The sequence below is a fragment of the Berghia stephanieae genome, chromosome 2 (assembly GCF_034508935.2).
Source record: "Berghia stephanieae isolate SIO BIC M18660-M18661 chromosome 2, UCSD_Bste_1.3, whole genome shotgun sequence".
In the NCBI taxonomy this organism is placed as follows: Eukaryota; Metazoa; Mollusca; class Gastropoda; order Nudibranchia; family Aeolidiidae; genus Berghia; species Berghia stephanieae.
The window spans coordinates 43,298,955-43,311,095 of record NC_088361.1 but is presented as its reverse complement, the minus strand read 5'-3'; the positions used below and the strand labels follow the sequence as shown (position 1 = coordinate 43,311,095).

The 12,141-nt window shown below is 32.4% G+C and overlaps 2 protein-coding genes across 4 annotated transcripts in view; one reads left to right on the top strand and one right to left on the bottom strand.

The window, feature by feature from the left end:
- The window catches only part of LOC144964930 (uncharacterized), a 163,990-nt gene extending 162,419 nt beyond the window's left edge, over positions 1-1,571 (bottom strand). For 2 of the 3 annotated variants that reach the window (XM_078899726.1, XM_078899727.1), the window contains exon 1: positions 1,100-1,563. In XM_078899726.1, the coding sequence (XP_078755852.1) occupies positions 1,100-1,154 (55 nt within the window). In that variant the 5' untranslated portion in view covers positions 1,155-1,563. Of the gene's footprint in view, positions 1-1,099 lie in introns of all 3 variants that reach the window. The other variant, XM_078899728.1, reaches the window with a different exon arrangement.
- Positions 1,572-6,313: 4,742 nt separating this feature from the next.
- On the top strand, positions 6,314-11,938 carry LOC144964928 (uncharacterized). The gene is made up of 4 exons (XM_078899725.1): positions 6,314-6,441; positions 7,912-7,952; positions 10,140-10,269; positions 11,368-11,938. The coding sequence occupies exons 1-4, from the start codon at positions 6,361-6,363 to the stop codon at positions 11,467-11,469; spliced, it is 354 nt and encodes a 117-aa protein (XP_078755851.1). The 5' UTR covers positions 6,314-6,360; the 3' UTR covers positions 11,470-11,938.
- The last annotated feature ends 203 nt before the right edge of the window (positions 11,939-12,141 follow it).

Sequence of the window (12,141 nt, the reverse complement as noted above, 5' to 3'; positions counted from 1 at the left end):
TATATAATAATAATATATAATATAATAATATTATATAATAATATATTAATAATATATATTATTATAGTATTATTACATTATTATTATATTATTATTATATATTTATTATTATTATTATTATTATTATTTTATTATATTATTATTATTATTATTATTATTATTATTATTTATTATTATTATTATTATTATATATTGATATTATTATATTATAGTTAGTATATGTATAGTATTGATATTAGTTAGTATTATTATTAGTAGTAGTAGTAGTAGTAGTGTAGTAGTAGTATAGTAGTAGGTAGTAGTAGTAGTAGTAGTAGTAGCAAGTTAGTAGTAGTGTATAGTAGTAGTAGTAGTAGTAGTAGTAGTAGTAGTAGTAGTATAGTAGAGTAGTAGTAGTAGTAGTAGTATGTAGTAGTAGTAGTATAGAGTAGTAGTAGTATAGTAAGTTAGTAGTAGAGAGTAGTAAGTATGTAAGTAGTAGTAGTAGTAGGTAGTAGTATAGAGTAGTATATATAGTAGTAATAGTATAAATAGTAGTAGTAGTAGTAGTAGTTAGTAGTAGTAGTAAAGTAGAAGTAGTAGTAATAGCAGCACGCAGCAAGTAGTAGTAGTAGTAGTAGTAGTAGTAGTAGTGTAGTAGTAGAAGTAGTAGTAGAAGTAGTAGTAGTAGTAGTAGTAGTAGTAGTAGTAGTAGTAGTAGTAGTAGTAGTAGTAGTAGTAGTAGTAGTAGTAGTAATGATGATGACAATGATGATAACAACAACAACAACAACAGCAACAACAAAATAATAATAATAATAATAATGATAATGATAATAATAATAATAATAATAATAATAATAATAATAATAATAATAATAATAATAATAATAATAATAATAATAATAATAATAATAATAATAATAAAAATAATAATAACGGTGATGATGATGATGATGATGATGATGATGATGATGATGATGATGATGATGATGATGATGATGATGATGATAAGTAATTTGGCTTATTAGTGATTAGACGTTGTTGTTACAATAGTCTTATTCACTACTGTTTTCCATGGGACGAAGTTAAGAAAAATAGATAATCCCGAAATCTTTACCTATGACAATTGATAACAAAATGATAATTCCAAGAACGAAATCTTTCTGTGACATATTCGAAATAATGAACACAGCCAATTATTGCTGCGAAGCGTTGTAGTTTATAAAAAGGTGTGAAGTATTATGTTCCTTTATGAAATAATGTTCTTATATAATATTTACAGTAACAAGCATTTGTTATCAAACAAGCGATACAACGCTTGCTGATAAAATTAAGTTTCACATTATTCCTTTTTCGAAAAAACATTCACAACACTCAACACTTTTTTCCTGGGCCATTTCTATCGAAAGAGTTGGTGATCACCTTATTGAAACTGATTGGATCGAAGACGACCCGATAACTTTTATGGCATTGTGTCGCCGCGACTGCCCGCCTGATTGGTTCCTGGTTCGATTTGTGGTGCGACGGCATGTAAGAAAAAGCACCTCGCTGCTACTACACACACTGTATTATTGTATTGACACTGACACACTTGGACAATAAAGGGTAGGCCTTAGGCACTGTGTGAGAGAGAGAGAGAGAGAGAGAGAGAGAGAGAGAGAGAGAGAGAGAGAGAGAGAGAGAGAGAGAGAGAGAGAGAGAGAGAGAGAGAGAGAGTAACGGTCTTATACTTTGGGGGGAATATTGCTGGTCGTGTTCGATGAAGCGCGTGCTTCTATGGTAACGAAGTAACAATCCAATGTCAGTCGTTTATGGTTATAAAATAATTATCTGTTGTAATTTGGTGCTTTTTCTGCCTAACCAATCGAAGCACTTTGTATGCTCGAACTCCATGATATATATATAAGGCCACACAACGCAGCGGCGGGTGATTGAACTCGGTACCTTTCGGGTAGGAAGCAAAGACCGTACCGCTGAGCCACGCTGCCCCATAAAAGATAACAACAACAGACATAAGAATAACAGTAAACAACATTATAATCCTTATTATCATCTCTATTCTTTTTCTTATTGTCTCATTAAAAAAAAAAAAAAAAAAAAAAAAAAAAAAAAAATATATATATATATATATATATATATATAATATATATATATATATATATATATATATATATATATATATATATATATATATATATATATATATATTTTTTTTTTTTTTTTTAATGAGACAATAAGAAAAAGAATAGAGATGATAATAAGGATTATAATGTTGTTTACTGTTATTCTTATGTCTGTTGTTGTTATCTTTTATGGGGCAGCGTGGCTCAGCGGTACGGTCTTTGCTTCCTACCCGAAAGGTACCGAGTTCAATCACCCGCCGCTGCGTTGTGTGGCCTTGAGCAAGTCACCTCGCCCTAGCTCACTTTGCGGCGCTGCTCTGCGGCTGACGCCTGGGTTATTCCAGTCTTCCCTTGGAATAGACCCTAAAGACAAATTTCCCCTTGGGGATGAATAAAGGGAATTTTATTTATTTTATTGTTGTTGTTGTTGATGATGATGATGATGATGATGATGATGATGATGATGATGATGATGATGATGATGATGATGATGATGATGATGATGATGATGAAACCATCATGACATTTTATACGTAGGTAATTAGGTATTTTAGGTAATTAGGTAATTAATAAAACAACTGCCAAACGAACCGATTTAACCCTAAATAAAACGCTAATGAGGTTTAACATTAGGTCTATGGAGTAAGAATTCATCCCGGTTTCTATAGCGGACAGAAGCAATAGTACTTTTTGCCAGATCTAAGAGAACCAGTTACCCAATCACTGCTGGGTGGACAGGGGGTCAAAAAAATGTCTCCACCTCACCCGGGATTGATCTCGGTCCACTTGCGTGTGTAGCGATTGCTCTACCAACTGAGCTATCGGACTTCAATTATACGATATTTTTTTTTTTATTATGCCCTTCCGTCACGACATCATAAGACATCGTTGCCGAGGCACTCCACGAAGGAATATAGATAATTCATCAAACAAGATGTATGATGTCAACAGGAATCACCCATGTTGTCCCAGTGAGCAAATTGGGGGTTAATAATCTTGCCCAAGGAAAAAAAAAGAAAGTGCCTTGAGCGGGGCTCGAACCCGGGACCTTCCGGGTCACAGTGCAATACCTTAACTACTCGGCCACTTCGCCCCCATTATACTATATGTATATACAAAAAACGTACAATTATATCCAATGAGGTTTATATCAGAATGTAAAAGTAGGCAAGGTGATATTTTTGTGATGATCTACTACGATTTCATAGTTGTATAAAGTACAATGTTGCTTACGCTTTACTTAAAAGCCAGACGTAGCTCTTCTTTAGAACTGTGGCACTTCAGAGCATCCGAGAAAGTCAACGTGAACGAGGGTGATGTCAGCTGAAGATGCAGTTCTATTGAGAAACCCTTAGACAGTCGTCATACATATGTAAGTCAGTGGCGGAGAGTGCACTCATTCATAGGTATCAATTATGGTCCGATCACTCAAATCGTCCTATCGCTGTTTGACTTTGAAAACGAAGATCGTTTAATGACCACCATTCAAACAACACATCTCAGAGACTCCCTCTCATAAGAGTGAAGGTTCGTGGCAAACAGGGTACGTTGCCTATAACTTATTAAAATTGGAGCAGATGGTTTCAAATACCCGCAGCAAACGCGTGAGATGTTGGTGCCGAGAATCAAAGTTGTTCTTTTTGATGTTTATTGTCTACAATGTTACTAAGAACATCCCTCTTGCCTCAATTGCGTTCTACTTTATCTCGTTTCATAGCCAATCTTTATTGATTAATCATTTGAATGCCACTTTAAAAAATAGATCATTACAAAATTTTCCATTAAATGGAAATGCGTTTGATCTAATCTTTTTAAACAAAGCGTAAAATAAAGGACACACACTGGGGTGAGAATTTTGTATGGTAGAAGAATCCGTGTTATGCCTCAATCCAATTTTTAATGTATGAATGATATGCATTTACATTGTCATTGGTGATTTTGCATTGTCTAAATTGTTGCACCACCCTTTCAAATATTCTATTCAATTCACTTTTTAAACAAATTCTTTATGGTCGGAAATATTCTGCATACATATTACCCAGAGTACATAGGAGTAATATCAAATAAGAAACAAGAATACATAGATTAATATTAGATCTTTATTATCTCTCTCTCTCTCTCTCTCTCTCTCTCTCTCTCTCTCTCTCTCTCTCTCTCTCTCTCTCTCTCTCTCTCTCTCCGACATTTAAATTATTATACATAGATCTGGTATCAACACGTCAACACTAGTAAACATGCTCACCATATCATTTACTCATATACCCTCAACAACTGTATCTGATTATTTACTCTCTTTAGAAATTAAAATCAATTTTCTTAGTTTAGAATTTGGAAATTAAAATTAATAAACCCACATCAATAATAATAATAAAAGAATAAAGTCATGGGTTAAGAAAAATTGCAGTCAAAATATTTACATCTTTTACCATCACACAAGGGGCATAATCAATACAAACATTCATATAACAGTAAATAATATAACATGGATTGTCTCTCTTACATTATTCCAAGCGGTGGACAATTTAAAAAAAGAAAAGAAAAGGAATCACGGACTCAATTCAATGAATGGAAAATACAAGCGAGTCAGTGAACCTACGCCGGGGGAATATCACGGAACAAGTTTAAAAAGGAATATAATGAACACATTATTCTTCCATTATCTATTATTTTGGGCTGTCCCCCGCCATAAAAAAAAAACGCAAATGGTTATCTGGCGGGATTAAACTTGCAAATACTAACTGCATGTCGGGGATATTCAAATGCATTTATCATGCACCACTTTTATGTTAAGATTTATTCCACATTTCATGTTCATTACCATTATCATTGCATTAATCTAATTAAATTAAAATCCATTTTATGACAAAGAATGTTCGAGCTGCATGCGCAAGACATTTTAATATTTCTAGAAATATATTATTGATTGCCACATTGCCTGTCCTGTGGAACCAAACGATTCGCAAATCTGATTAGTCTTAGTTACTTTTTAAAAAAATCTTTTGATGCATAATACTGTATTATTTTTCCAGATCAATAAATCCATTAGTTAGCTCGTAGATATATTATTATTATTATTATTATTATTATTATTATTATTATTATTATTATTATTATTATTATTATTATTATTATTATTATTATTATTATCACCATCATCATCATCATCATTATTATTATTATTATTATTATTATTATTATTATTATTATTATTATTATTATTATTATTATTATTATTATTATTATTATTATTAATTATTATTATTATTATTATTATTATTATTATTATTATTATTATTATTATTATTATTATTATTATTATTATTATTATTATTGTTATTATTATTATTATTATTATTATTATTATTATTATTATTATTATTATTATTGGTGGCTTCTGATAGGAGTAGAGAGTAATAATCGGTTGCTACCTTCAGTAGTAGTAGTAGTAGTAGTAGTAGTAGTAGTAGTAGTCGTCGTAGTAGTAGTAGTAGTAGTAGTAGTAGTAGTAGTAGTAGTAGTAGTAGTAGTAGTAGTAGTAGTAGTAGTAGTAGTAGTAGAAGTGGCAGAAGTTGTTGGAGTAGAAGCTGTTTTTATAATTCACTCGTTTAGTAGTTAAATGGGCAAATACTTGAAATATGCCTTTGATGCTTAAGTTTTTATCGTTATATTTTGATTGCTCATGATGTAAATGGTGTAAATATTGTCATATCCGAGAATTTATGACCCGTACCTTTTTATTTTTTTCATTGTAGGGTATGCAAAGGCTTTTTGACTTATGCAACCCGTGATATGGTATTTAATACTATATTAATAACATCTGCTCGCTACCTTTTTATATGACAATAGACCACCCGTAGGTACTTTCTACCAGGTCTAATAGACTCAGCTAGCTACCATATTGAGGACAGGGGGTGTCATTAAAAAAAATCTCTTTGCATGTAAAGCGAGTGCTCTACCACTATGTGGCTATGCGATCTTGGGGTATGCGTAAATAAAATGTAGTATTGGGATGTCTATGTGTGGTCTCTCTTTCTTCGGTAATGCCTCATATAATCGCAAAGTGAGGCACTCAAATTTAAACCGTTTGATAACGGACCAATACTTGCATTGGACAGAAGGGTGTTGGTAATAAAAGAAAATAAGTATTCCAAATACTTCATTTTGGTTATAAATTATCTTCGAATCTGGCAACTACCCCTTAGCAACAGGTAAACTTCCGTTCATTCACATCTTGGATCATCTTCACTTTATCAAGATGAGTAAAGAAACTAACCTTCGTTATGAGCAGCCTCACAGGCCTAGCAGGTTATTCGAAGAGTATACCAAACAGTTGAAGGTATTATTTACTTTTCAGCTTGTAATAAGTTCATGCTTTAGTAGACTGATTTGTGAAACGAGTTGTCTCTGTCTATTTTTCTAACTCCAGGTCAATAATAATACTCCGACTCCGGTTTCATTTTTTCTTTTACTTTTGGTTATGTTAAAGACACTGTTACTGACACCAAGAGCTATGTAGCCTATTATATGAGGGAAGAAAAAAACCCTTTCATTTTGGTATTTCTTCACTGATATCAACAAACACGTAATAATCATGGGAACCATACCCTTTCAAGCAACAATCGACCAGATAAGATAGGGCTTCTGTCTAGAGAGGTTTTCTACCTGAGGATAGGGGCAGTAGCCTACCATATTCTCGCGAGACAGCTTAACATCAACCAATTATATAAAATGAAAGACTTTTTACTGCTCTATTTTGAAAGGGGACTATATGGCGCGCAATTGCGCATATTTATGGAGAAAAGTATGTGTGTGCGTGTGTGTGTGTGTGTGTGTGGGGGGGGGGGGTATATCACTGATGAGGGAGAAATTCCGTAAGCTCCCTGGGGTAACATCTCTTTCAATGTTTCAATTAGTATTTGCACTGTGGATCTTTTGCCAGACATATATTTATTCAATGTGTCAATATATAGTATCATTTTAAAAGCTCCAGAACAAACCTTGATAGATAAGTGAAAGTTTTAAAATTCCTAATATGACCATTGTTTTAGTCTCCGCCACCATTTTGTTGTTAAAGTATCGAAAGTTAGTGCAACGCAGTCCTATGGTGTTTTTTATTTTTTCTATTAGTAGGGTTAGCTCGGGGTTGGAGGATTTAAAAATATTTTTTATATATATGAGGGTTAGTTATAAGACGTAGTAAAGGTCTTAGGGTGTTTGTTTTTCCTATTGGGATTAGTTAAAGGTACTAGATTTTATCTTTTCTAGGGTTAGTTAGAGGAATACTTGGGTTGTTTTCTTTCGCACAAGGCGATTACGAAAGGCCTTCCACTGATGATCTATTGTTAGCGGAGTAATTTCATTGATGTTTTGTAAACCAGTTTTATATAGCCCAAGAGAAATGTCTGACAAATTTGTTTCATATCTTGCCAAAAAAAATGATCAACGATCACTGTCATCATCCATCCAGTCACAGGCTACGCATTGAACATGGTGCAAGGGGAAAGATGGCTAGTTTGAGACCAACCTGGAGATTTGGGTCCGAACCTTGCTGTCAGCATCCCCCCCCCCCCCCCCCCTCCTTGATCGAGAAATTTAGCCCTTTTATTCATCACTCACTACTGTGCTTAGGTTATCTTGATCTTTTTTTTTCTTTTTCTTTATCTTTTTCTAGATAGACCATGCAGACAGATTTCTCTGCAGATCAGATCAACAATATTAACCTTTAGTGTATAAATTTTTACATATAAATTTTATGATGTTTTTTAATCAATTTTATTGTAACTCTCACCGTCATTTTCTTCATCAGGCCAATGACAACCTTCTCATTAGTGACATTGACCAGAATATGTGAGTAATGATCATAATTACGGTATATTCAAAAATAATGACAATGTTTTTTAGAATTTTATGAATGATTTTTGTAATTCATTGTCTTTTGAGTTCAAAATCTTGACAGGAATTTATATTGCTTTCAAGTTCAAATAAATTTTATGAATGGAAGGATAAAAGAAATGTTGAAAATCAGTCTTTCATTCAATACTCCAGATGCTGTCAAAGCACTTGTAAAAGTATGTACCTGAAACCTTGAGTTTGCTGGAGACTTCTATTTTACTGTAACCTAAATCATATTTCAGTTTTTACGAAAAGGCTCAACTAGAGATGCAGCTAAGACTTCATTGCAGCCATGGCTATATCGCTGCAAATGATTTTTATATGAAGCCTGAATCACATCATTTACTTTTAAAACAGGTCAGGTCTGCAATGCTCTTCAACAGTCGTAACGTCACTTCCTTCCTAATGACGCATGGTAACTTAGTAGCACTGGCTCTAAACTATCGGAACAATGGCAGACGCCCGTATGAAATATTTCTCCGGCGAGCATAAAGGGTATCCAGAGGAGAAAAAAAAACACATAAATTTGATCATGTTATGACTTTTACACATTCTGATCACAAGGCATATGAAAAGTTCTAGCCAGCATGAAAAATAAAAATTAATGATTTTCTTTGTTTAGAACCAAGATGGCCACCGTTGCTGGGCGGCGTGACATCAGACTATTGAATTGTATTATAACCAGAAAAATATAGTTGTGAAAACTGTTCACTATTATCGTCACCGTTGTGTGTATCAGGGTCGATTGAATGAGTGTCCAGTGCATGACGAGGGTGTGTAGTTGGTGAGAGAAAGTTAGAATGGACAGTCAGTAAGAGAGAATGAAGATAGTAGATGGTATGAGAAGCAAGATAAGTTTGGTTTGTGTTGTGTGTTGTGTGTGTGTGTGTGTGTGTGTGCTTGTGTGTGTAAATGATTATGTTTTCAGCTAAAGTAATTTGTAATTTAAGCGCTTAGAGTCTGGTGTCTCGGAGTTATAGCGCTATATAAGTTTTCAGCATTATTATTATTATTATCACAGAATGTTTTGTAATCGAAGGCTTGAGGAAGCAAAATGTGTTATTTAAATTAAAGTTGTTCTTTATTGTTGAAAGATCGATTTTATTGTAACTATTCCTAATCTACAACAAATATTGTGAGAAATTATGATTCAAAAAATAAATTAAGGCTCCAAGTTAATGGGATTAAGCTCCAGGATTCCAAAGTTTTCATAGTATGAAAGAGGATTAAGAATGACTAACTTCTTTTGATACATGATTTATCTATCATAATTTCACTGCAATTCAACTCATTCCTGGTTACCTATCTACAGTAGGATGATCAAAATCTGTAAAAAACTATTGTGAACTCAAACCCAGGTCATAAAAGTAATATCATATGATTAAGCCCTTCCTAAAATGTTTGATAATTAATTAATTGAACAAATACATCATGTGAACAAGAATCTTCTACATTCAGTGAAACCTTGTTATAGTCAGGACAACTGGGGATTTGGCAAAGTTTTGGGTATATCGAACTGATTCATCTTGAATTTAAAACAATGCTTGTTTGGTAAGCTTTTGTGTTGTGCAAAATCTACTAAATTTGTTCAATATATATTACAAAGGGTCCTAAGCTATCAGTGAAACTAACTATGACACCTGTAGAACACAGTTATATTTTTTTTTTCGACCCAGACAACACTGTTGCTTATCTTGTACTCGTTTTACGCTTGATTGTGGCGGGGAGTGTGAATAAAGAGCCTTTCAATGACTCAGCTTTGTTCTGTCATCAGCACGACTTGAATCCGGGGGTACCGACTACAGATCACACGCCAAATGTCATGTCACAATATCATAAAGCCCCTTAGTTGGCAGTAAGCATGGTTGGGGGTATAACAGGTGGGCAGTATTGCAAGCTTTCATTGTTTCCATTCTAATTAGCAATAAAGAAAATTATGCAGTTGCCATTCTAGTAAGCAATAAATAAAAGGATACACCGTTGCCATTCTAACAAGTAGTAAATAAAATGAAACTCTTTCAAGAGAAAAACAGAATACCAAAAGTGTAAAGAACCAAAGACAACAGATATCTGTATAATGTCTTACTCTTACCCCTTTATGTTCATGTGTAAGCTTAAATATTTTCTCCTGTTTTCTTTCAGACATGATCAGAAAGAACTCCATGACAAATGGTTTGAGAAAAGTCACATCAAGGTAAAAGCTAAGGAATATGAACTTGCTCAAAAAGAAATACAGAAGGAACTCAAACTAGTTGGAAAAGCTAATATGCAGGTAGGTTTGGTGTATTTTTACTGCAGGTATATATTTTCTAGTTGTTAGAAAAAAGTTGCTTTGTGGAAAAAAAAAAATAAGTAAAGAGATTAAAACAACCCAAAAATAAGATTCTGTGAAAAATAATGAACAAAAATGAATAAAACAGCGTGGAAAAGAAAAAAAATACCAAAACCCTTTTTGAGCCAATAACAAAAACATAAATACATCGCTTAAAATCCCGACTGACAACACCGAAATACACAGCACAGCTGTCCACAAAACATGCTTATTCAATGTGCAGAAAAATTTATTGAAATCAGTTATTTGATAAAAGTGGAATTATTTGATCAGTGAGATAGGTAGAGAAGGATTAGAAAAAACAATCTTTAATTTAGAAGAGTGGGGAGAGGGTGAAAGTGGTTAATCAATGTCAATAGATAATGGCACTTTACATTCGATTACACTTGTTACTACCATAGATTTCATTTTTTCACAGCCGCAATTATCTTCAACTGCACAGTGTTGCGACTCATATGATTGAAGTTGAACCAGCAATCCTGCCAAATTAATACTATATTTTATACATTCTGTCAAACTTCATAAAATTATCATTATTAACAAAATGGAAGACAAAACTGTATCACCTACCTAGAATGGTGCAATTGCATTATCCATTTTTATGGGATATTTGAATCTAATTTGTAAAAAGTTTCCACTGATTAATCTTGACTTACAGGACTCGTTTAATGTTCTCTCAATATTATTTTTATAATTTTTATCATTATCATGATCACCATCGTGATTATTATTAATATTATCTTTATTATCATTATTTTTCTTCTTCTTCTTCTTCTTCTTCTTCTTCTTCTTTTTATTATTATTATTATTATTATTATTATTATTATTATTATTATTATTATTATTATTATTATTATTATTATTATTATTATTATTATTATGATTATTATTTTTATCATCATCATCATAATTGTAATAATCATCATCATTATAAAAGAGACTGAGACATGTTGATTTTTTTTTTTAAATCATGATGAAATACGAAATTAAGACTACACTGAATTATGTCATAATGAAACTTTTCTATCACAATTGCAGGTTCGTAAAAGGGCTCTTGCTAAAAGGATAGAGGCTGATAAACAGATGTACGAGGCAGAATTACACCAGATGGGCAAAACATTCCATGTTCAACGAGTTTGATAGTGATGTCTTAAATATTTTAGTTTATAATTTTAGCATTATGTAAATATTGAGCATCTGCGTGTGGATGAAGTTTGAAAGTTACTGACCAAGGATGTATGTATATCTGGATGGTAACACCCAAAGCCTGTTTTTTAACAGTTTTAAAGGAATTTTTTTTATTTTGTAGCAAATGCTTGTTCTTTTTCTTCCTTGCATGTACTTACAATACAATACATTATTAATTGTATCTACAAATCTTCTCAATTTTTAAATTTTTTCTTCATCTAATTGATTTTTTCCCCCTCTTTTTCGTTAAGGTAAGGATATAATATAATTTTTCCTTTTCTTTATTTTTAAACATCTCATATTATCTTTGCCACATCATTGTCTGTATCTTCCATATTATATCATGCATTTGTTTTTAAATAATATATGAAATATTGATATTTTTTTTTCATTGGTATTAAATATGAAAATGTTATAGTTATTTCAAATCTTAGCGGGTTTTTTGTTTCTATAATTGTTAAGTTTTTCCTTTTCATTATAAGATCTCACTGGGTAGGATTCCTGACCTCCCATAGTGGGCAGGGAGGTACTTACTGTGTCTTTTATCACCCTATATTTATTTTCCAACATGCTCTCTGGTCTTTGTCTTGTAATGAGATTTTGATTTTGTCCTGACCCTGACAG